Source organism: Notamacropus eugenii, chromosome 2 (assembly GCF_028372415.1).
Source record: "Notamacropus eugenii isolate mMacEug1 chromosome 2, mMacEug1.pri_v2, whole genome shotgun sequence".
Taxonomy (NCBI): domain Eukaryota; kingdom Metazoa; phylum Chordata; class Mammalia; order Diprotodontia; family Macropodidae; genus Notamacropus; species Notamacropus eugenii.
In genome coordinates, this window is record NC_092873.1 from 331,918,161 (window position 1) to 331,945,071 (window position 26,911).

Below are 26,911 nucleotides of genomic sequence, written 5' to 3' on the forward strand. Positions count from 1 at the left end.
AGGTGGACATCAGAAAAACCTGGAAAAACTTATATGAACTGATGCTGAGTGAAATGAGCAGAACCAGGAGAACATTATACACAGTAATAGCCACAGTGTGTGAAGACTGTTTCTGATAGACTAAGCCTTTCACAGCAATGCAAGGACCTAAAACATTCCCAAAGGACTCTTTAGGCAAAATGCCATCCACATCCAGAGAAAGAACTGTGGAACCAGAATGCACAATGAAGCAGACTATTTTCTCTTGTGCTGAGTTTTGTTTTGTCTTTTCTCAGCTTTCTCCCACTCATTTTAATTCTTCTATATAACGACTAATGTGAAAATGTGTTTAATAAGAATGTATGTGTAGAACTCATATGAGATTGCAAGCCATCTTGGGGAGGGAGGGGAGAAGGAAGGGAGTAAAATTTAAAACTTATGGGAGTGATTGTTGAAAACTGAAAATAAATTAGTTAGATTTTTTAAAAAATAAATAAAATTTTAAAAAAGAAAGAAAAAGAAAATAATACCCTAAAAATTATAATAGAGTACATGGAACTAATGGCTTTATGAGAAATCAAGAAGCAATAAAACAAAACCAAAAGAGTGAAAAAAATAGAAGGCAATATGAAATATATCATTGGAAAAAATAATTGATTTGGAAAATAGATACAGGAGAGATAATTTGAAAATGGTTGAACTACCTGGAAACTATGATTTAAAAAAAGCCTAGATATCATCTTTCAAGAAATAATCAAGGAAAACTATCCTGATATTCTAGAACCAGGGAGTAGAATAGAAATTAAAAGAATTTAATGATTACCTCCTAAAAGTGATGCCAAAATGAAAACTGCCAAGAATATTATAGCCAAATTACAGAGATCCCAGGTCAAGGAGAAAATATTGCAAGCAGCCAGAAAGAAATAATTCAAATATTGTGGACCAACAGACAGGATGACAAAAGATTCAGCAGCTTCTACTTTAAGGAATTGGAGGATTTGGAATATGATATTCTGGAGGGCAAAGAAGCTAGGATTACAACCAATAATCAGCTATCCAGAAAAACTGAGTATAATTCTTCAGGGGGGAAATAGACATTTAATGAAATAGAAGACTTCAAACATTCTTGATGAAAAGAGCAGAACTGAACAGAAAATTTGACTTTCAAATGCAAGACTCAAGAGAAGTATAGAAAGGCAAACAGGAAAGACAAACCATAAGAGATTTAATCAGGTTTAACTGTTTACATTCCTACATGGGAAGATGATACTTGGAACTACTAAGAGCTTTCTTATTATTAGGACAGTTAGGAGGAGTATATATAGACAAAGGGTACAGGAAAGTATTGACTATGAAGGGATGATATATAAAAAGATAAAATCAATGGATGAGAGGAATGCTTTGGAAGAAAGGGAAAAAGGAAAGGTAGAATGGGGCATATTATCTCACATAAAAGAAGCAAGAAAAGGCTTTTGTAGTAGAATGGAAGATAGGGGAAGTGAGAGAGTGAGTGAACCTTATTCTTATCAAAATTGGCTTAAGTTGGGTATAGAAATCTATCTTATTCTGCAGAAGAGTAGGAGAGGAAGGGGATAAGAGAAGATGGGTGATAGAAGGGAGGACAGATTAGGGGAGGAGGTAGTCAGAAGTAAAACACTTTTGAGCAGGGACAGGGTAAAAGGAGAGATAGATTAGATTAGAACAGAATCAGAATAGAATTAGATTAGATTAGAATAAAAAGAGGAAGAAACAGGATGGAAGGAAATACAGTTGACCATAGTAACTGTGAAAAAAATTAAGAAACAAATTTCTCTGATAAAGGCCTCATTTCTCAAACATATAGAGAACTGAGTCAAATTAATAAAAATAAGAGCCATTCCCCAATTGATAAGTAATCAAAAGATGTGAACAGTTTTCAGATGAAATGATCAAAGCTATCTATAACCATATGAAAAAATGCTCTAAATAACTATTGATTGGAGAAATGCAAATTAAAATAATTCTGAGGTATTATCTCATACCTATTAGATTGGTTAATAGGCCAGAAAAGGAAAATGACAAATTTTGGAGGGAATATGAGAAAAATGAGACATTAATGGACTATTGGTGTTATTGTGACTATTCAATCATATTGTAGAGCAATTTGGAATTATGCCCAAAGGGCTATAAAACCATACATACCCTTTGACATAGCAATACCACTACTAGGTCTGTATCAAAAAAGAGATTAAAACAAACAAAAAAGGAAAAGGACCTATATGTACAAAAATATTTACATCACTTCTTTCAGTGGTGGCACAGAATTGGAAATTGAAATGATGCTCATCAATTGGGAAGTGACTGAACAAATCGTGGTATGTGATTGTGATGGAATATTATTGTGCCATAAAATGATGAATAGGATGCTTTCAGAAAAACCTGTGAAGACTTACAGAAGCTGATGCAGAGTGACATGCTCTATGTACAAAGTAATAGCAATATTGTAAGATGCTCAATTGTGAATGACTTAGCTATTCTCAGCAATAAGGATCTTTAAGGACTTATGATGAAAAATACTGTCCATTCCCAGAGAAGGAACTGATGGTGTCTGAATACAGATTGAAGCATACCTCTTTTACTTCATTTTTCTTGAGTGTTTTTGTCTGTTTTCTTTTATAACATGACCAATATGGAAATATGTTTTGCATGACTACACATGTGTAATCTACATCAAATTCCTTGCCTTCTCAATGGGGGCGGGGGAGGTGGGGAGGAAGGAAGGGAGAGAATTTGGAACCAAAGTTTTAAAAATGAGTGTTAAAAATTGTTTTCACATGTATTTGGGGAACAATAAGATATACTAAACAAGAAAAAAAATCAGTAGCTGCCTGCCAAAATCCTGACTTGATTTCATGATGTGGCTTAGGTCAAAATTTGGAAAGTTTTACTCTTTTAAAGGGGGGTGTTTTCCTTAGTGTGAGATGAACTGAGTTGGAACAGTGAAGGAGGCCTTACCTTGTAGAAGAGGAACAGCATACAAATGAAGCAGCATTCCCTAGACTATTAGGAGAAACCATCAAAACCATAAAAAAAACCCATTATTTTGTAAAACATAAATATAAGCCATATAAAAAATAATAATATTTTCTGTGGAGGCAGTACATGAGCATCCTTTTCACAAGTGTAATCTGGGAATTCTTCTCTCTACATGTGGAAACTCCTTTTTCATTATACAGTTCATTATAGGGTTCTGTAGGATCGTAAGACAGTGGATACTAACTATGTGTCTTCCCATTTCCCCAAGAACAACCACAAAAAAAACCCCAGAGGGTCCCTCACCTGTCTTTTCCAGTAGATGAATCTTCTAATTTGGAATCTAAGAATGGCATTGTTGTCTGGAAAGCATTTTTGTGGGAAGAAAAGGTAGCTGGTACTTTCAGGTTCCATTTTTTCTCTTGTCCAAATAGTCCCACCAATGTTCCCTCTGAAGTCCACAATCCAGAGGTCCCATCTGAAGAGCCACTGATGATGAAGGAATCAGAACTGTAGGAGAAATACTCCACACTCATGACTGTGCAGCTGTGGGCTTTCCAGCCACGAAGCAGGAGGGGGTTATTGGGTGAATTCTAAAGATTTGAAAATGGAGGAAAGACACAAATAACTGGTCACAAGAGCTGCTGATATGAGTGAAATAAGCGCTTCTTATCTATAGGGTTCTAAAATTTTTGTTTAATTTTGTTTGATTGTGTTGGGAAAAGTCCAGACCTGTGAGTTCATTGATGTCAAGGATTTATGAGTTTGTTATAGAAATTCTCTTGACTTGAGTAGATAAGTTAACTTGTCTGTGACTTCTAGTCTTAGAGAATTATATTGGGCCCTGAGAGGTAAATCATAATCACATAGTAGTATTTATCAGAAGCAAGACTTGAACCTGGCTCCTCTTGCCTCCAAGGCCAACTCTTGATCCCTTGCACTATGTCACCTCTTGAAAGTTTTATTACAGCTACAAAACTAAGCAGTTGGGTGGTGTAGTGGATAGAGGACTGGGCCTGGAGTTAGGAAGACTTGAGTTCAACTCTGACCTCAGAGTTACTTAGTAGTTGTGTGACCCTGGGCAAGTGCCTCAACTCTATTTAGTTTCCTCATTTATAAAATGAGTTGGAGAAGGAAATGGCAAACTACTCCAGCATCTCTGCCAAGAAAACCCCAAATAGGGTAATGAAGAGTCAGACAGGACTGAAATGACAAAACAACAAGAAAAAAACTGGGACTGTTGATCTGAAAACTCCCTTAATTCTTATTAACATCATCAGGCAGTAGATGCGATAATGAATAGAAGTAAGGTTACTGAAAAACAAAGCAACTAGTTTGCTTCCAGTTTAAAAATATTAAACATGGTCAGATCCTTCACATCTAATAGCTTAAATCATCCTAGGTACTTCCCATGAGTTTCCATGTGCTGCAGGTTTGATTAAAAGGGTAGAGAATATAAAAGTAGAATGACATTTCTTGTCTGATTCAGAATAAATTTCTTGAAGGTTAGGCTTGTTAAGTACTGGAATGAGTAGCTTAAGATGTGTAAAGCATATTACCTAGCATGATGGGTTCCCCTCTTTCTGGGGTGGTATAAATAGATTCCAGTGTTGCAAGTTTTGGAGCCAGGAGAAACCAAACCCTTTAGGCTCCTTCTAGACCTAGAGAATCAATAACTAATGAACATTCTAACTCCAAGGAGATCTATGGAAGACTATGTCAAATCGTCTCATTCCTGCTCAATTACACCAGGGGTATTCAGTCCTTGATAATAAGGCTAATGAATGAAACACCAAATTTTCAATCTTATTTTGCTTAATAATAGTGTCCTTTTTAACTCTAAGACTTATAGTTGAAATGGAATATTTGCTGGCATTGAAATGAACAGAATGAAAAGAGGGAGCAATAGCTTATTTAATAGTGGTCATCCTTTCTGAGGAATATTTATGAAAATGGATTTTTTTCCAGTGCCACAAATGCCCTAGACCCCTGAATCCCTTCTGGTGAACATGTGTTATCCATGGAGCTGGACCCCTCTGATGATACATATGCCCTGGCTCTTTCTGGTGGACTCCCTGATAAAAGACATGTGGAACCTTAATAAAAGTCCATGTGGAACCTGGATAAGCATTACTTTTTCCTTTTTGTCATTAGGGATGGCATTAGGGGACGGTGAGAGGGGAGCTAACAACACTGTCTCCCCCCATTCTGTAAAAGGCTTGTCATTGATCTCCCTATGGCCTAAACTTTAAGTAATTTTCCTTAGAATTTCTGGGTGGGGAACATAACTATCCAGAGACTCTGAGAAGAGCCTGATCCTCCTGTATAAGGCCAAAGTCCTCTAGGAATGAAACTAGTCTGGCCCTAGGATGGGAGAGTCTGTTGTAGGACATTGGGCTCATACAGATTGGGTTTAGTTCTTTTTAAATTAAGATTTATTTTATTTTTAAATGAAGCTCTGCTTTCTCCCTCTCCCATGTCTCCCCTTCTCCAATTGAGAAAGTAATGTTACAAACATGTAGTCAAGACAAATTTCTATATTTACTATATCCAGAAAAATTCATCTGAATCGGCACTCTGAGTTCCTTACATCTTTATCAGAAGGTGAGTGACATGTTTCATCATGAGTTCTCTGTAATTGTGGTTGGCCACAATTGTTGATCAAAGTAATAGGTTTAAGTTTGGTTGGAACCTGGCTCTTCTCTTAGTTCTCCAGGGAATTCTGGGGGAAATTTCTTAAACAAAGTTAATGACTCATTCTACTGTCTCCTCGAAAGGGAGTAATAGAATCTCCTCTAGAAAGGTACTCACTGTACAAAGCAGGCAGATACAGAATATGTATTTATTTCCTCTTTCACAAGTGAAATATTTAAAACATAGGAAAAATTATCTCATGAATACACATCGACAAATATTTAAAACATGATATATTAATCCACAGCTACCATTATACTGTCTGAGGAGCAAAACATGAGATCTAACCTTAAAAACATAAAACATGAAATTCTTCCTGGGACTTTAACTGAGCAAGTCATTCAAGGCCTATATCTTCTGTGATTGCAAGGCATGACTTTACCTTTGTCTTCCTAGTAATGGCCATCTTCTTCAAGAAGTTATTTCAGAGGTCATCTCCTGGGCAACCAGCACCTGGATCAAGGGCTCCAAATCACTTGAGCTCCTAAGATCACTTGACAAAGCTAGAAATACCTATCTCAGGATCACAGTTCAAATTTAGGCAGTCACAACAACATTGTAAAAAAAAAAACCAGCTTTGAAAGACTTAAGAACTCTGATTAATTACCAAGTATTATAACAAAGGACTGATGATGAAACATGCTGCCTACTACCGGACAGAGGGTTGATGGACTCAAGGTACAGAACATATTGTCAGTCATGGCAAATGTGTAGATTTGTTTTGCTTGACAATGTTTATTTACTACAAATGTTTGTCTTGTCTTTTTTGTTTTTCATTTGGGATGGTACCAGGGGAGGAGGGGAGATAACAATAGTATTGACCCCATATCCTAAAAGAAAAGGAACAAAGGGTTTCACTAAAGCATTCTTAAAAATTCGCAGAAGAGAACAGAAGAAGTTCTGGAAGAAACATAATCAGGATAGTTTTGAAAGTAAGATGTTAAATTTATACACAGTAGAAAAAAGAAAAGCAAACTGTACATAACAGAAATTTGTGGTTTTAATATAATCTTTTTTCTCTTCTAATTTGTATATTGAAATGTTCCTTTTTTGGTATTTATGAAGTTTAGAAAATTTTTAAAAATTTCTGTTCAGTCACCTATGTTCAGAGAAAGAAGTTGAAGCAGAAGAATCAGTCAGAAACTTGAGGCCCAGTCTTGGAATTATATAGGCTAGCAAATGTGCTTATTGCCATGTAAAGACAGTTACCATTGCTGCCAAGAGGGTGGGTGGTAGTGAGATTCCCTCCTCTTTCTCAGATAGAAGTCGCAACACACATAACAGATGGAAAGCAAGAGAAATAGTGGAAGTTGCATTCTAATTTCTTGTGTTATTATCTCATGAAAAACTTACCACTGAAGGAAACGCTGTTGCATAGTTTGAAATATCCCACATCTGGATAAAGCCACTAGTGTCTCCAGTGACCAGGAGGTGGTTATCCTTGTTGGATGACAGCCCAGTTACAGAAATATCCTCTTTTAAAGGGGCATAAAATTTGCCTATGTGGAGTGGAAAAAAACATAAAACATTCTATCGAGAAGACCTTATTATATTTTAGGCAAACCTGTTCTTGTAATGCTATATATGCAGTCCTTAGAACAGATTTAAAAGGATCTTACTTGGGAAAGATACATTGCTAGATGGCTTGTATCATCCTCTGAATTATTCAAAGATCATCATTTGACTCACTAAGGTCTACAGAAGTGGTGGTGGTTGGCCCCTAGAATGGGGAGACTTTCATAATTTTAATTCCTTAAGAGTTACTTACTATCTCAACTCTTAGATTGACTATAATTGTTTTTAATGATTGTGACTGAGAAATGATCAGTACCCTTTTCTTGGCATCACAGTTTGTATTCTTTCCCTTTTTGTTTTCTGAATTTGTCTCATATTTCCTTCAAGATTTCCTGCCCTATTACTCCTCCTCCTTTTCAGGGCCTTACAAACACTAATTTCAGAACCTTGACATAGTCATGTCTAAGGAAAAGGAAAACAAAGAGCTCAGAATATGTTAAGGGTATATTCATTACTGACCTTGTGAATATATTAATCATTATTCAACTTCTTAGTTTACTCTGTTCTTAAAATCTTGACAGATTGCAGAGTAGCCTGATGCATGGGACTTTCTTTTCCCTCCACCATTGTTTCCTTATCAGGAAATCACCTCTCTGGTGAAACAGATCCCAAGATCCTCTTGCTGAGGTCACTGAATGGGTGACCCCACAAGGCAGTTGCCCTTTACCCCTTGGCTATTACTGAGGATATAGTAGAGATACAGCGAGTCCTATCATCTGACAAGATCACTGAGTTCAAGAAAGATCATTCATGAACTCTGCCTCAAGCTCAATGTTTAGCATACTCACACCTATTTCTCTCCCAGTGAGATAAACTCTTAGCTGCCTAAGAGTAAGCCACCATTCCTCCACTTCAGATATTCTCATTCCCATTCATCTCAACAGTACCCTGGCCACATTCAACTCTGATCTTGCATGTCCCTTCCACTGTGCCCTCTGGGACTGCTGTTCCATAGTTAACAAATCTCCTTTCACTTCAGACCACTTCTTCTCAAGGTCCTTCTGTCTTTTCATTCTCATTTAATCTGACTCATCATGAGGTTCATTTTAGGATGCCTCTGCAGTGGAAAAGATGGTTATAGGGACAGGGAGGTTTGAACTCCCTTCTTCATACATGAGTTAGAACCTTGTCTGGCTATGGACAGGACACTTATCCTTTCTGGGCCTCAGTTCCTCATCTATAAAATGAAGTGGTTAGTCTAGTTAACTTCTAAGGCACTTTCCAGCTCTGAGTCTATAATCATGTGCTCCCATGCCCTGATTTCCAGTTGATGTAGGGCTAGAACTGTCAGATGTGTGGGACCTGAAAGTACCTGAAAGTGAGACATTTGAGTTGAGTTGAGTTGAGGTATCATATATTGGATGGCCTCAGTCTTTGCAATGAAAGTCTAAGAGTCAGATTTTGTGTGTATCCAGGTTAGGCATGGAGTTGGGGAAAGGAAGAAAAAAGAACATATTTTGAACAGATGCTATGGGGAATGAAAAAGGTAGATGGAAAGGGTAGAAGAGAAAGATTTCCAAGTACTTATGAGGGCTCAGCTGAGAGTATCTAACAAATTGTTAATCAGTTTGAATTTGTTATTTCCTCCATCATTGCTCATGGTGCAAGAAGTAGAAAAGTTCGATGGTGAGGTTATCCAAGGATTAGGATTCACAAGTCAAGATCTGTTGAAGATCAGATGTGCAAATGACTCCTGACTTTAGGAAACAGAATAACCAACTATAGGTTCAAGATTCAGTAAAGGTGCATGCGCATGTGTGTGTGTGTTTGTCCTTCATTGCCAAAGAAGACTATGCCATCAGGAACTAACGACATGACTTGCCCTTGACTTTGTTTTGAGTGAGGGAGGCTGTGGAGGTCACCAGCCTCACTTCTCCTCCAGACTCATCTGAATCCAGTAACCAGATATTCATCAGGATGACAGGAGATGACCCAGGATAAGATAATTGAGGTTAAGTGACTTGCCCAAGGTCACATAGCTAGTGAGTGTCAAGTGTCTGAGGTGAGATTTGAACTCAAGTCCCCCTGACTTCTGCACTGGTGCTCTATCCACTGCACCACCTAACTGCCCAAAGGCAAGTAAATTCAGAGTGGGGAGGAAGGAGTGGACTGAGAGAATAGAGATGGGTTAAGGGACTGAAAATCATGGTAGGGGTAGAAAATGGAAATAATTTTTCTACAAGAGTGATGGGAGTAGGTGGATGTGAGCTTATGGTTGGACAGAAGAATTTCAAAACTTTGAATTTTGGAGGTGACACAGTTCTGAAGAATGGTGGATTCAGAGGGTTGCACTGATATCCTCAGGGGTTCTTGACCTGGAGTTCATGGTAAGGAATGCTCATGTCAGTGTATGGCTAAAGTTGGGTAGAGTAAAAAGTTGTACTATTAGTTCAGCATGTTGTCCACTCATCTGTTATTTGTTTTTCTTTCTACATAAGTGACTCATTTCCTTGTCCAATCACACATTTTCTGAATAATAGCCCTTTTCCTGCTTCTTCCACATAAGTCATCACTGGAAATAGACTGCACCACATTTGAACTATCATACATTTCTCCATTGCATTTTGAGTCACCTGTAGCATTTATTTTTTTCAGGTTGTGGTATTCCAAGAGTCACAGGCCTGTAACATCATTGGGATAATATCTATGTTAAAAATAGGGCTTTTGGTCACCAGTGCCTTACGCGTAACAGGTGCTTAATAATCACCTATAGATTAACTAGCTGATGGTCTTATTGAATAGGTACTGTTAATTCTGATAGGACTTGCCCATCAGGAACTAGTAATTTCTTATTCCAATATAATTAATTTCATTTTTTATTATGTTGTTTATCATATGAAACAGCATGTCAACTCTGTTCTTGAAGAAATTCTCCCTTAATATACAGGTAGTCAGTAGCATACAAGCTTTTGACTTTTTTTATGTCCCATATTTTCCCACATATTCTTCAGTGTCATTGTATATTAAAGCATCTGTTGGGGAAGCTTGTCAAATTCTTTCTAGAATTTCCCTACTTCTTGGTCTTTTATATATATTTAATGGATTATTTCTTATAGATCTATAGGTATGTTGCTGTTCAGTCATTTCCGTCATGTTTTCAGTTTGTTCAGGTCAGCCTCATTGTGACCCCATCTTTTTTAGCAAAAATGCAGAAAGGGTTTGCTGTTTCCTTCTCTAGCCCATTTTATAGATGAGGAAACTGAGGCAAATAGGGTTAACTGACTTGCCCAGGACCACACAGCTAAAGGCTAGATCTGAACTTAGGAAGATGAGTCTTCCTGATTCCAAGCCCAGTGTTCTATCCACTGTACCATCTAGATAAAGAGTTTAGTATATGTTCATAGTATCACAAATTTAGAGTTTGATTTTAGATCATCTGGTCTACTTTTGGGTTCTTAATGGTTTTTTATTTGTTCGTTTTCATTTTTTGGTGTTATAGACCTCTTTGGCAGTCTGGTGCAGCCTGTGGAAACTTTTTAATACAGTGTTTCTTTTTTTTAAAACTCATAATTGAAGGAAATACTAAATTTCAGTTACAGGTTAGTGAAAATAAAAATAAGATGTTTTTCCTTATTCAAATTGATGAATTTCCTGAAATCTATCCATAGATTCCTTGCCATGAACTCCAGGTCAAGAACCCCTGATGACATCAGTGCAGCCCTCTCATTTTATAGATGAGGCAACTAATGTCTGTAGAGATTAAGCATCATGCCCAAAGTTACGAAGGAGGGTAAGTAGCAAGGCTAAAATTTGAACCCAGGTTTTTAAGACTCTAAATCCACTCTTCAGTCCTCTACACTGAAAACTTGAGTTCAAATCTGGCCTCAGACACTTACTTATTGTGTGATCTTGAGCAAGTCACTTAACTTTAGTTTCCTCAACTATAAAATAGGGATAATAACAGTGCCTACCTCACAGTGTTGCTGTGAGGATCAAATGAGAAAATGTTTGTAAAGTGCTTGGCACATAGTAGGTTCTTAATATATGCTTATTTTTTCCATACTCCTCCACCTCAAAGAGAAAAGAGGTATCCCCCACATCAAGAAATTGAATGCCAGCTTCCCACATGATACACTAATATATTTACCATTATATCAGAAGAATAAGGCTCTTAATTTTAGTGCATGGGCTGCAATTATCATCATGATACTCTCTTTGTTTTTACTCAGCACGGTCATTGAAAATGAGATAACCAACTCTATTATGAAACGAGATTCCTTATTTTCTTTGGGTATTTGATGAGACCAAATCACAAATTCCTATGAGTCTATTAATTTCCTATTTGAATCTATGAGGAGAACTTATAATTTATCCTTCATTTTAGCTGCATTTTCTCATTTTTTGTCTGATTTCATTAATTGTGAGTTTTTAAATATTGATGTGATTTAGTTTTCATGATAGTATGATGATTTATTGATCATTAGACCAAGATCTAAAATTTAGAGTACTAAAAATTAAGCTGTTTATAAGTAAAACTATGTTTTTGAGCATCCTTTCCCTACTTTTCCACAATTATACCATTCACACTGGGAGAGTCAAAGCAGGTTGCATAGAACTAAGGACCATTCTTTCCTTTTCATTGGTTGTTGATGGCAAAGGAATTTATTATTTCATGACCAGCCTACTGAAAATGAGTCTCTCTGCCCTTAACTGGGTTGGTCCAACTCACTCTGCTGTTGGGACCATACTCAAGGTCTTTCCAGTATGATTGATGCCTCGGTAGATAAGTGGTACAGTGGACAGAGAACCAGTCCTGAAGTCAGAAAGACCAGAGTTTCAATCTGGTCTTGGACACTTACTAGCTATGTGACCCTGGGCAAGTCACTTAACTCTCTTTGCCTCAGTTCCTCATCTGTAAAATTAGCTGGAGAAGGAAATGGTAAACTGCTCCAGTGTCTTTGGTAAGAAAACCCCAAAAGGGGTCATGAAGAGTTGGACATGACTGAAAATGACTAAACAACATCATTCTAAAGATCTCAGAGAGAGATGGAACTCATATGTGCAAAAAAAACCATCGCATATGGTTGACCCTACTGAAATTTATACTCCATCATCAAGAATCTTCAAAAGTTTGGGGTCAGCCCCGTACCACAAATAGGCTCAGGCACAGAAATCATGGATAAATCTGGAGATGGCTACAAGTGGATGTAAAATAAATTGAAAATTCATTCCATTATGTTATCAAGTCGAGAGAGATGATACGTGTGAATGAAAAGGATTTAATTTTAACCCACTTTGTAATGTTGTGACAACTGAGAGGGAATCATATCCAGTGGGTTGGAGTTCCAATTCAGAGTTTATACCTATAAAACTTTGAAGGCTTTTCTCAACTGAAATGGATTCCATAGGAGTTATCTATTATTAATGTCTGATCTCTTCAAGATCATTGTGGGCATTATGTATTGGGAAGAGGTTGTTGGTGGTGATGGTGTCAGTAAAACAGTCAAGATCAATAGGTCTTCAATATAATAGTATTCATTTGACACAGAAGCAACTTTGGGCTCACTCCATTATAGAAGTAACCTCAGTCTATATCCATTGAAATCCAAAAGAAACAAAATACTAACCAAAGCTCAAGGCAGAGAAAATCACCTTTGGTGGGCCAAAGTACCCCCCTCCCCAATCTTTGCATAATAGGTAAGCCACTTTTTGAAACTTACGAAGGGGAGAAGTAGGAAAGTTCCTACTTGATTGAGTACACATTGAGCCCGGGGGAACTTTGTTTATTAATTAGGCATCCTGGGAATTTGCTGAACATGCTAGTTATAGTCCAGTTTTTGTAGCATCAAGGAATTTCGAGGATGTAGGAAGGTTTTTTTGTTCGTTTGTTTTGTTTTTTGCTATTATCAGCTTTGGAGTTAACCTGAGCATGGCATTATTCATTCATTCAACAAACATTGTGAGAATGGAGGTGTGTGTATGTGTGTGCATATATATACATATGTACATATGTATCAAATATATATGTATGTATTTATACACACACATATATATGTGCATGTGTAAAGATTAACAAGCAGAGGCCTTGGTCTCAAGAAACAGTCTGGTTGAGGAGATAAGGCAGTAAAAATACAAAAAAAGATAATGAGATGTGATCAGTATCCCAAGAGAAATACAAGCACAATGCTTAGAATAGAAAGATTAATTCTGGCAAGGGAAAATGGTCAATCAAGGTGGCAAATCAAGGAAGATGAGATTCATGGAGAAGTTAACATTTGATCTAGGTCTTAAAGTATGGCTAGTATTTGCATCTAGAGGACTCAGCGGACAGAACATCGAACTTAAAGTCAGGAAGACCTGAGTTCAAACCTAGCCTCAGATACTCATTAGCTATATGACCCTGGGCAAGTTACTTCACCTCTGGGTTTGCCTTCATCCGATGGAGAAGGAAATGATAAACCTTTCCAATATCTTTGCTGAGAAAACCCTGTCGACAGTATTGGTATTTTATAGTTCACAGGATCATGAAGAGTCATCCATGACTGAAGAACTAAAAAATAACAGTAACAAGCATATTGACAGATATTTTAGGAAACATTTTTGGTAAAGGAAGAAATGTAAGCAATGGCATTGAAGTAAGAAATGACAGTGTATGTTTAAGGAACAGCAGGAATTTGGTTGGAGTACAGAGTAAGTAAAGGACAGTAATGAGCTCTGTAGAACCAGCCCATTACTTAGTAACCAGCCAATTAAAAGTATTAGTAGAATAGTAGAATTTTAGAGACAGAAGCACCTTCCACTCTCAGTCACCTACTTTTATAGATGTAGAAACTGAGGTCCAGAATTATTGAGATAGCTGGAGCCTGAGTCTTACCATATTCCATCTTTTTCCCCAAAATACTCCACCAGTGAAGGGTCCCTGTTTCAGCACTTATGAGAACTGCCGATTTCTTCAGAGAGTGATCTGTGCAACGATGTTGTAGAAATAATAATTTATTCACAGGACCCAGTGAGCTAAAATAGAGATAAATAGATTAGAGAAATAGAGATAGAGAATAGAGATAAAGAAATAGATAAATAGATCTCATAAAAATGAGATCTCTGAGGAAAGGCAAAAAAAACTGGAATCTCTTAACTTTTAATCATTATTGTTTGGATAATTTTCTTCAAGAAGATAAAGCTCACATATTCAGGAATTTCTTGTTAGTTAGGCTCTCTATCCAAAGGAGCTGAGTGATTTTAAACTTTAGAATAAGCAATATAGTTAGAAAGAATACAGTTTCTCCCAGTTGTATTTTATCAATTCAGAATTTGTGCTAATTTGGATAGGACATGGGTTGAAGTTTACTTTTATTCTGTCACTGAAAAAAGGACCTAGAAAATCAATTAAAAGTATGATTGCAAAGAGAATATTTAACTAACTCGGGAGAAAAGATTTTTCAAGAATTTATATAAGGTGATGTCAATTATAAAACGTTAACTCATCAAAGCAAATCTCCAAGTACTTGGCAGTGCTTAGTTTTCCATTTTCTCACTCCCTGGTACCTTTGAACATGCCCAGAGCTCTTTCATCTTTAAAAGGAAACCTTCATTTGACCCCCTCAAACTACAGCTCTATATCTCTTTGCCCTTTCACTTTTAAACTCTGAAGAAAAAACTACATATACTGTGCCTTCTTTGTCTTACCTCTTACTCACTTCTCAACTCCTTACAATCTAGTTCCTTCTCTCCCACTTTACTGAAATTGTTCTTTCTAAGCTAACCAGTGATTTCTATGTTGCTCAATACAACAGACTTTTCCCTTTTCTCATCATTCTTGATCTCTGTGCATCTTTTGGCATGGTTGACCAACCCTACTTTATGGATGCCTTTTCCTCCATGGTTTCTACATTGCATTGCCAGGATTCTCTTTCCACATGTGGGAAAGATCCTTCTCAAATTCCTTTGTGGAATCATCATTCATATTCTTCTCCTTATGTGTGTGTGTACATCAGATCTTTCTTTTGGGCCTTCACTTTTTCACTCTTTCCACCTCTCTCAGGGACCTCATCATCTCTGTGTATATGACTCCCAGAGCTACATAATTAATCCTCATCACCTTCCTGAGCTAGAGTCCCATATCTCTAACTGACTGCTGGGTACCTCCACCAAGATGTTCTATAGACATCTTGAACTAAAAGTGTTCAAATCAAAACTTATTGTCTTCCACCCTCCCCAAACCTCCTTCTAATTTCTCTATTTTGGTTTTCCACCTAAAATTCATCTTTGACTCCTCATTCTTACTTACCTCACAAATCTAAATAAGGATCAAAATTTGTCTTTTTAATCTCCCCAGCATTTCTTGCATCTATTCCCTTATCTCTATTTATGCCACAACCACCCTATTCCAAGTCCTTATCATTTCTTGCCTGAACTATCATAACAGGTCCCTAAGGGGACTCTCTATATTTTTCTCTTTCCAATTCACCTTCTATATAGTTACCAAATTTGATATTTCTAGAGCACATGTCTAAGTCATGCCCTTGACGAAGAAGTTTCAATGAATTCCTGTTGATTTAATCAATCAGGTAGCCAACCAGTATTTTAAAAATGCATATTCTGTGATAGATATTGTGCTACATAAAAGTAAGAGATTAGGTGTTTTGATACATAGAGAGATTTGAGCAACTGCTTATGGGGAACAGGCTTCTCTAGTTTATTAACAGAGTAAACTGGGGTGGGGACTCTGATCTAGTGGATAAAATTATATGAAATATTGAAATCTGAGTGTTAATTACTCAATTATTAGAGGATCCCCCTCAATATAATATAAGCTCCTTAAGGGAAGATAATGTTTCAATTTTTTTGTCTCTGTATCCCCAGTACTTAGCACAGTATTGTCACAGAGTAAATAATTTTAAAATGCTCATTAAGCAGTATTTGATTGACTAAGTAGTAAGTGATGATTGAGTAGTAATTGACGATGAAGTAGTAATTAATTGATTGATTAATTAAATTACTTAATTGATTACTTAAGAAGAAACTACCCAAACATTCCTTTATATGATAATGGATTAGTTTATACCATACATATACAAGACTCAGAAGTAATCATTCCTACTAGCCTAGAATTTGACTAAACATAAGAAATTCAATGACTGTGGTAAGGATTCACTGTTCAACAAAAATTGGTGGAAAAACTGGAAAGAAATCTGTCAGAAATTAGATTTAGACAAATGTCCTATACCATATACCACAATAATGGATACACCAAATGGTTATAAGACCTAGGTATCAACAGTCATATGATAAACAAATTAGATGAGCAGAGAAGGAGCTATCTTCCGCAACTATAGATTGGGAAAGAGTTCTTGACTAAATAGAGGATAGGATAATCATACATTTAAAATGACAATTTGAATTACATGTAGGATAACAGGAGATTTAAACTGACAATTTAGATTACATAAAATTGAAAATTTTCTGCTAAAACAAAATCAATGCAACTAGAATAAGGAGGGAAATAGTGAACTGAAGAAAAAATATTTAAAGCAAATTTCTCTGAAGATTTGATATCTAACATATACAAGGAATTAGTACAAATATATGAGTTAGCACTGTTCTCCAATTTAAAAACATGGCCAAAGGATATGAATAGGTATTGCACAATTCTATAAAGACAACCTATCAACAGCCATGTAAAGAACATTATAAATCACTAATGATAATAGACATTCAAAATACAACTTTGAGCTTCTACGTTACACTCATCTCATTGACAAAGATGACAAAAAAGAAAAAAAGTTAGAGGATTTGTAGGAGAGAAGGCACACAAACACTTTTGATGGAGTGGTATAACTATTCTGGAAAACAATTTGGCACTGTACCTCCAAAAGTCACTAAATTGTGCATACTCTTTGACACTGCAAGACAATTATTAGTCTTTTCCTCTAAATGAGGCAACTAGGTGGTTTAGTGGATAGAAGATTGGACCTGTGTCAGAAGACCTGAGTTCAAATTTGGTCTCAGACATTTACTAGTTGTATGATCCTGGGTAAGTCCTTCAACTCTGTTTGCCTTAGTTTCCTCATCTGTAAAATGAGGTGGGGAAGAAAATGGCAAACCACTACAATATCTTTGTCAAGAAAATCCCCAAAAGGTTCACAGAGAGTTGTACATAACTGAAAGTGACAGAACGACAATAAAATCCTAAAGAGATGAGAGAGAGAGAGAGAGAGAGAGAGAGAGAGAGAGAGAGAGAGAGAGAGAGAGAGAGAGAGAGAGAGAGAGAAGGATCCCATATGTACAAAAATATTTTCAGCAGTTCTTTTGTTATAGCAAAGAACTAGAAAAATAGTTGTCTACCAGTTGGGGAATGGATGAACCAATTATGTTATGTGAATGAACAAAAAGGACAGCTTCATAGAAAACCTGAGAAGACTTGCGTAAACTTATTCAGAATGAAAAGAGTAGAAGTAGGAGAATAATTTACATGATAACTACAACACTTAAGAGGAATAACTAAAGGATTTAAGAACTAGGATTGATGTGATGATGATGACAACGAAGATAATGTTGATTTTGATAACTAAATTCATACAGTGTGCTATACTTCTCTTTAAAGTTTACAAAATACCTTACGTATGTTGCCTAATTTTATCCTCTCTTTACAACCCTGTGCTGCAGATGTTTTTATTATTCCCCTTTCACAGATGAGGAATCATGACTACAAAAGATACATGATGAATCATATAGAAGCATGGAAGCTGACAATGGAATATCAAATTTGAGGAAGAGCTTGACTGGACGGTAGAATGACTGAAGGGTGGTGATATTAAATATCTGAAAAAGTAGGCTGGAAGTAGATTGAAAGGGGCTTTAAATGTGCATACTCATATGAAGTTAAGGATAAATGTTATTTATTAAATAATATTTTATCTTAGAGGCAGTATAATGGTAATTTAAATGGGGAGAAGTTTCCCATTCATTAATAGACCCATGTGACCTGCCTGTGTCACATGGAAGTCTGAGTCACATGGAGCCTGTGGAGTTTGGAGGAGTTTGCTGAATGGGTGGAACAGGAAGAGGCAGAGCTAGAGCAGAGCTGAAATCAGAGCTAGGAAGGAAGCAGGAGAGTAGGCAGCTGGCTAGCATGAATGAAAGAGCTTGTTTGTAATTTTATTTAAGGGAGCCTGATTATGATTTGTTTAATGGAGCTGGTTTGTGGGAAACCTAGCAGAGGGAAGGCTTGGGGATGATGTTGTTCTCTGCAATGTTATTGTGTATAGATTTTTGTTACTATGATGGATTTGGCTTTCTGGTGTCTGAATAAATGTTTTGGCTCTGTCTTTCATGTGGAGAGTTGTATTTTGCAATTCAGAATTGCTCTGGGATATTCATGGCCACTGTAGGACCATGAATATCACATTGAGTGGCAAGCAAAAGCCACTCAAGATTTTTGAGTATGTAAGTAAGATAAAGGAGCCTCTGTCCTGTCTACATAAAATAAGAACAAAACCCCCAGAATCTGGAAAAATTAGCATCTACCTTAGAATCTGAAGTCATAAGCCTATTTTGTTTATTTGCCGACTCATTTCTTCCTTTCTGTTTTTGTTGACCTTCTTGGGTTTTGGACTCTATTATTGAATCAGAAATAAAGATCACCTTGACTGACTTGCTGAGCACTTTGATTTAGTTTGCCTACCAGGTACTTTACCAAGACAACGTTGTATACAATAATAACAATATTGTTTTAAAAATGACTTTAAGTAAATAAATTATTTTGTCTATTATAAATGCCCCAATTAAGTATAAAGGACTTTTGAAGAAGCTGTCTCTATCCAAAGAAAGAATTGATTACTAGAAGTATGATTACTAGAAGAATAATTTTACTTACACACACACACACACACACACACACACACACTCTCTCTCTCTCTCTCTCTCTCTCTCTCTCTCTCTCTCTCTTTCATCTAATGGCAACCATCACCAGGGTTGGGAGGGAAGAAAAAAAAGAAAGGTACATGGTAATTTTGTTGTACATTTGAAAGGAAAAGCAAGTAGTGCATAGCAGATGTGAAGTTTCATGTGCAATTATCATTTTTATTGTACTATATTATGGAAACACTTGCTTTATTCCAAAAATTAAAAAAAAATAACTTTTAAAAAAGCTTTTGCAAACAATAAAGAGTAATGAAAATGGATGAGAAAAGAACTTTGATTTAGTTCCAGGTACCTAACTGCAGTTCCCTATTGTCAATGACCCCTTAAACCAGGACTCTACTCCTTATTTGAATGTTTGATACTTAATTGTTTCTCCCTGTAATGGTCTTGATTCTTCATCTAAATAAACCTATGCTTTTTACTAGATTCCCTTTGTGCTTGACCAGACTCAAATTCTAACCTCTTTTGAATTATTTTTTACTGCTTTCCCTTGGGGAAAATGCTTTTAGAACAACAAAAAAGATGGAGATTCCATAATTTTTGGCTTTCTCAATGTGATGAGGATAGTACATAAATCGTTGACATAGATTACAGATGCAGCTATGCAACATATGTGAACTTTGTGAGATTGAACGTTTTCTGGATGTTTATAGCTAAGACTTGCAAATGCAACTATTCCTGAATTTATTATATTAGCTCCTAAGTGAAGTGAAGACTAGACAGATCATGCCTCATTGTTGTGGTCACACCCGAGGGGGATATAATTGCAGTTTTTCATGGTGTGAACACCTTACCCTTTCAATACTTAGGCATTCTGAGCACCTCCTCCATAAAAATGGAAAGCAGGCAGGAAAAGACTGACTCTAGAGAAAAATCACGCCATTAACTGTTTTGGTTTGGCTTCACCATATGTTGCTAGGGAAGTAAGTGATGTTCTCCATTCTAAGGATTCACATAAGGAAATATTAACAAGTATGATGAGTCAACTCACCTTCACTATTCTAACAATGAAATGGAAGAAAGGTATTTCATGGTACCTGAATGAGAACTATCACTACTTCTCAAAAAATTACTTTATACACACATATGTACATAATTATATATATATACACACACACGTGGATATATGTATATCAGTCAATCAATAGACATTTATTAAACATTACTACGTGCTAAGCACTGAGTGTACAAATAGAGGCAGCCCCTCAAGGAGTTTACAATCCAATGGGGGAGACAATATACAAATAAATATATGCAATTCAAACTACATACAGGATAAATAGGAAATAATTAATAGAGAAAAGGCACTAAAATTAAGATGGTTTCGGAAAGGGTTCTAGAAGAAGATGGGATTTTAGTACGTAAACTAGTCAATTAAGGACCATTAGCAAACTAAAATCAAGTAAGCATAAATGGATTACAACTCTTACAGTTATAAAAGTAGAAAAATGAATGAACAGAGACAATGCTTTTTTTCTGTGCCCCTCAGCTTCCATGTACCTGTTTCTAGAGCAAGAATTAAATTATAGTAACTTTAAGTGACATATGATGACATTGGATGAATACTTGTGATCCAAAAATCTGTGAGTGCTTATGAGTTTTAACTCACAGGATTCCTACCATGGGAAGAAATTACAATGAGATGGAATGGAAAAAAGGAAGAAGTTTTATTGAAAATCACAGAAGCAGAAACTGGAAATCTAACATTTTACTTTTCTTCTCTAATCAGATGGCACTGTCATCTCTGGGAAAAATTTAACGAATTTATTATGGCAGAGTCTGACCCCTAAATGTCATGAACTAGATGGTTCTCAGCAAAGCAATCCTATAAGCAAATGAAAAGTATTGGTGAGGTCATAAGATTCATTTAAAAAAAATGCAAACTTCTTTCCTCCAGGAAGATTCGCTTGGCAAAAATTATTTGCCCCAGGTAAGTAATCATAATAGGTCCTACATTTTAGTGGTTTAAGTTTTGTAAAGTTCCTTCTTCATAAAAACCCTATGAAGTAAGTAGTGCCAGTATTGGAATGGCTTCCATCATTACGTGGCTAGTAAGTGTTAGAGCCAGTATTCCCTCTTTCAGGGCTCTGACCCTAAGTCTAGCACTCTTGCTATCTCAGCTCTTTAAAAAGCATGATTACTGCTCTTCCATTTTGTTGGTCTACAGTGACAAGTCCCCCAAATAACAGATTGTAGCTCTTCTCTCTTATTTCCTCTTCTGGTCTATTTTACCTTCTCACCTGTTACTTTTCCTTGGATCCCTGTGCCTCCATCCAACCCCAGGATGAAACCACACAGGGGCCAGTTTGATGGGTGAGTCTTTGCCTAGAACTTCTGCATCATCAGAAATTCCAGCCAAGCTGGCCCGCTTCCTTTCCTTCTCTCACTGGTATGCTCCAACTCTACAGTCTCCCTTTTTTCCACCTTGTCTTTATGTACTGTTTTCCTTTATTGGAATGTAAGCTCCTTGAGAATATTTTCTTGCCTACCACTGTACTCTCTCTCTGTCTCTGTCTCTCTCTCTCTCTCTCTCTGTCTCTGTCTCTTTCTCTCTCTTGTTCTCTGTCTCTGTGTTTCTATGTCTGTCTCTATCTCTTTATGTCCCTTTGTCAAATTCTTAGGAAGACAAACTATGAGTGGAAAACTCAACCTCACAGAATATCACACATTATGAAGATATTAAGGGAGGAGCTTAACATGAGTCTTTAGTGTAAAGCAACATTTTCTAAGATTTATGCAAAAATAAATGACTTTGGAAAAGATACCTATTAATAATAATGTCTCAATTTCACCTGATCATCAAATAATGCAACTTGGAGAAGAGCCAATTATACCTAGCCCTAAGCTCTCTTAGCTTCCAAGGCAGTTTGGATTTGTCCTCAGAAGAGGTAGGTTTGAATTCCACCTTTGTCATTCACTCACCAGCCGTGTGACCCTGGGACAATTCATCTTTCTGAACTTTATTTTTCTCATGAGTAACACTGGAAGAGTATACTTAAGCATCTACTTCATAGGGTTGTTGTTACAGAGATGCTTTTAAAGTACTACCACTTTTCTTACAGAATTGTCGTGAGCATCAAATAAAATAATACATATGAGCAGTAGCTGGATGGTGCTATGAATATAGAATACTGGATCTGGAGTCAGAAGACTTCATTTCAAACTTACCTTAGACATTGACAAACTTGCTCTGTGACCCTGGACAAGTCACTTAACTTCTCTGCTTCAGTTACCTCATCTGTACAATGGAAATAATAACACCTGTCCCCCAGGATTGTCGTGAGGGCAAAATGAGATAATATTTATAAAACGCTTTGCAAATCTTAGAGTACCATATCAATGCTAGCTATTTATTATTATTATAATTTTATTATGTGGAATGCACTTGGTAAACAGCAAAGCACTAGGTAAATATTAGCTATTTTTATTAGTCATTCAATTTTGGCCTCTGAAAATGCCATCTTTACCTTTCATGTGACACCTTTCTAACATAGTGATGGGGCCGCTGGGTTTCCACTTTCCATACAATAATTTCTCCATCAAAGCTGGCAGTAGCAAGGAGGTCAAGAGAAGGACAATAATCCACAGCTAAGATATCTTCCTTGTGTAGTTGCCCCCCTTTCCAAGACTTGTCTGCAGGCACATATAGAGCCTAGAAAGAGTCAAAGAACTGGACTAAGATGGGCTAACAGTAGGGGTGTTTCATATTCTCAAATTAGGCTAGGAAAATTCTTTCCAAATTGCAGGACCTAGACAGAGTTCTTAAGGATCACATGACAGCTGGTTACCACCCCCACATTACCCCCCTCCCAATGTGAATAACCTAACTTTTTCAATAGACCACCTTGGCAATGTCTGAGTGTTCTCTGGGGGTAGATGGTCTGTCTCAAACTGCTAGTAATTAGATGAACCAGTGGTGTAACTACCAACTTTATCTCCCTTCGGTAATCTAGTGGTTTATTTCTCCCACCTCACCTATTCATCCTCCCCCTCAACTGACTCTTGAAATTACTGTATTTCTCTCAACATGTTTATGCTGATTATATATTTGTTTTGCCTTCAAAGGGCAAGTATAGGCTTTTTTACTCCATATACCCTGGGTATCTTCTAAATGACTTTGTGCTCTGTGGAAACTCAATGAATGTTTACTGAGCAACTAAGCATTTCTCAAAATGTGATCCCATCTCAAAACTTCAGAATTTCTATGTTGTTTCCTGTTTGTAAAAGGGATGAAGGTTGAATTATCTTAAAAAGGTATACATTTATATGAACTGACACAGAGCTGAGGTGAACAGAATCAGAGCAATTCATACAGTAGCAACATTATAAAGAAAAGTAACTTTGAAAGATCTGAGAACTCTGATCAATGAAATGACCAAGCATGAGTCTAGGAAGTCGAAGATGCTGTTGCTCCCCACCTGACAGATATTTCTGCTCAAAATACAGAAAGAGAGACATATATTTGGAGATGACCTTGTAGGAATCATTTTGGCTCGACCAGACATTTTTGTAAGAGGGTTTTCTCTTTTTTTTCCTTAGGTGGGGGGTGGCAGGTGGGAGGGAGGGAAAATGAATGCCTGCTAATTGAAAAAATAAAATTGTTTAAACAGTTGAAAAGCTATGGGGAAATGCAAAAATAAATAAGACATAGTTCCTGACTTTAGGAAGCTTCAAACTAGAAAGAGAACTATGTTCTAAGCATGTCATTGTAGTAGGTATTTAATAAATATTTGTTGAATTGATTACAAGGAGTATTACCAAGGCAACAAAGAATATGATGCGTCATATGACTGATTCAGACTACGGAAGCCATAGGAGCCAAAGGGAAGAATACTATGGATTAGAGTAGTCTAAAATGGAAGAAGAAATATCATTTCATAGCATTTCATTAGCATATTAGTTTGAACAATTTGTACATTACTGTGTAATTGACATTTTTGGGGGGGGTATGTTATCTGTCATTTTCATTAATCTTCACACTCCTTTGGGGTAGCAATTGTCTTTTCTTTGTATCCAGACCTACTTCTGAGCCTAAAGTGGATATATGAGACTCTGAGAATCCAGGTCTTCTCATTCAATAAGACATACGACTAGTCCATAGACCATTGTTTGTAACAAATGTCACCTATTCTCCCTTATCTCTAGGCTAGCTTACCTCGGTTTTTGAGCAGTCATAAAGAATGATTTTCCGATTCCATCCCACTGTTAGGAATACATGCTTTCGAACTGGGACCACCCCTGTCACTTCTACATCTTCTACCATCTCCAGTTTGTGCAAGATGTGACCTCTCTGAATATCCCAGACCTGTTTATGTAAGAGTAAAGTGAGAAAGTTTTAGGATCCATTTTCCCACCTCCATGGCCAAAGCTGGATGGATCATTCCAGTGTCTTTTCTGGTAGCTCCTTCCATAATATTTCTTCCAGTGAGTAGAAAAGTAGCATGGTATAATGGCTAGAGGAGGAGACTTGGCACTCAGAAGACGTGAATTCAATTCCAGTCACTGACACATGCTGGTTGTGTGGCTGTGGTTGAGACACTTAACCTCTCAATGCCCCAGGCATAAGATTATAAGGATGAATAACTCAAAACTGACATTGGACAAAGTCTTACTTTGACAATGACAAGACATTGACAATGTCTTACTGATATCCGACCAGTAGTAGCAAGGTGTAATATAATAACTAGTATTAGTATAGTACTCTAAAGCTTAATAGAGTGCTTTAGTAGCATCTCCATGCACAAGAAAAACCAACTGGAATCTATGAAGCCAAACGGTGTAACTTGGTTGTGCCAGAGGCTTCTGATTTTCTTTCACACATACCTTGACAGTGCCATTTCTGGCAGCTGTGATAAGCCTTCTACCTGAAGTGTCTAGGGCCATGCAGGTTAATTCCTCCTCACCATGGATGTTGTGTAAAATGAATTGCTTCATGCCAGTCTCGACATCCCACACTGCAATGGTGGAGTTGTGACATCCTGTCACTACCTGCCACGAGACAATTTGGTTTCAAATTCTTGTTAAATTGTGTCTATTTTGAAACCAGGCTAACAAAAGATCCCAAATGATATGAGTAATATATGTCTCTTTTCTCTTGGTTAACATGCATTTTGACTCATCTCTTAAACATCTGATGACTAAGTATTCTTTGAATATCTACCATCTGCAAGGCAGTTCTGCATTAAGTATAGGGGCAGTGTGGTGCAGAGGAAAGAGCACAGAATCTGGAGTTAGAGGACCTGCCTTTGCAGTTTGTCTTTTCTAACTTACTAGCTGTCTGATCTTCTCCTTTCTGGGTCTCAGTTTCCTTATCTGTAAAATGAGGAGCTGGGACTGCTTTATATTTAAAAAGCTATGGAAGTTAAAAAGTGATTAGATTCATAGTTACTGACTACAAGGAGCTACAGTCTACTTGAAAAACCTAGTCATAAATATATGAAATGCTGAATAACATAAGAAATGTCATACTTGTAGATAGTTACTAAAATTTTGTGAACTGAATACAAAGGATGTCACAAACCTATACAGCATTACGTGTACATATATTATATGAATATCTGAGCAAAGGATGCTATGGGAGTTAGGTGAAGGGGGCATCATTACAGGTTGGAGTGGTCTGGAAATATTTCTTAGAGAAAGAAATACTATTTTATATCATTTTTAGAATCAGAATTAAGCTTCGAAGTCATCTAATTTAGTCCCTACTTGAAGCAGGAATTCTCTCTACCACTTTCCCCAAAAGTGACTGTTCAGGTTCAACTAAAAATGCTTCTGCAGACAAGGATTTCTACCTCTTGCAGTATCCCAGTTCACTTTTGGATAGCTCTGTCAGCATATGTCCTTGGGTGGACATGAAATCTAGCCCCCAATCCCCAGCAATTTCCATTGATTAGTCCTTTCAAAGCTAAGCAGGATAAATCTGCTTCAGTGATGTTCTAGTAAATGTTTAACAATCAGTTCTTTTTAAACACAAGACATTTTTGATTAATCTGTATTGTTAATATTTTCTCCATCACTTTAACTCTAGATATTAGCAAAATAGCAAATCAAGTCCTGATTTATAGATTTGCCTCTTTTTAAGGTATAAATGCTCAGATTGAAAATTTAACAGTTGGTTCTCCCATATAAGTTTGGCTTTAGAACACTGGGATTCTGCTCCTTCTTTCATATGGTTGCCCCTTAAATCCACTTATCATGCCCTCCATAAGTTTTTCCTTTTTCAGGATATATTACACGTATAATATGCTTACAATACATATAACGTAAACATATGTTTATGTAATATGAATATGTTAAAGAAAAATTATTAAAACTCATATTGCACTCTGTATTTTTGAGTTCAAGTCTTTAAGAAACAATTTTATTTAATTTAACATTAAATTAATATCTAAGTAGCTCTAGCTTGGAGAGAGAGATAACTAAACTGGTTTAGCTCCCCTATGCCCATTCTGCTTCAAGACAATTTTAGGTAACATACAAATCTAGAAGAAGAAAATCATGACGTATTAAAATACAGTGTGAATGAACATTTTAAAATTGTTGAATAAGCAAGTCACTATTCCATTTCTTCCAGGATTCCTCCCCTCCAGAGACCAATTGAATTCTTTCCAGGAATCTTTATCAAGAATTCTTTCTGCACTGGCAGCAGACATTGCTTCCTTTTCATTGGAATAGAGGGTGCTTCCCTTTGGTGGTTCCCAGATAATCATTCTAGGGAAAGAACAAAGGAGAGTTTGCCCTTAGCTGGGTAAGTAACCCAGTCATTTTAGGGATAAAAAGGCAAGAAGAG

General features: G+C 36.7%; 1 protein-coding gene across 13 annotated transcripts in view; it reads right to left on the reverse strand.

The window, feature by feature from the left end:
• LOC140528056 (cilia- and flagella-associated protein 337-like) overlaps positions 1-26,911 on the reverse strand; it is a 165,045-nt gene that overhangs the window by 42,457 nt on the left and 95,677 nt on the right. For all 13 annotated transcript variants that reach the window (XM_072645514.1, XM_072645515.1, XM_072645511.1 and 10 more), the window contains 6 exons: positions 24,946-25,110; positions 24,278-24,427; positions 22,590-22,774; positions 14,075-14,214; positions 7,039-7,184; positions 3,298-3,584 (listed from right to left, as the gene is read on the reverse strand). In XM_072645514.1, the coding sequence (XP_072501615.1) occupies positions 3,298-3,584; positions 7,039-7,184; positions 14,075-14,214; positions 22,590-22,774; positions 24,278-24,427; positions 24,946-25,110 (1,073 nt within the window). The remainder of the gene's footprint in view (positions 1-3,297; positions 3,585-7,038; positions 7,185-14,074; positions 14,215-22,589; positions 22,775-24,277; positions 24,428-24,945; positions 25,111-26,911) is intronic.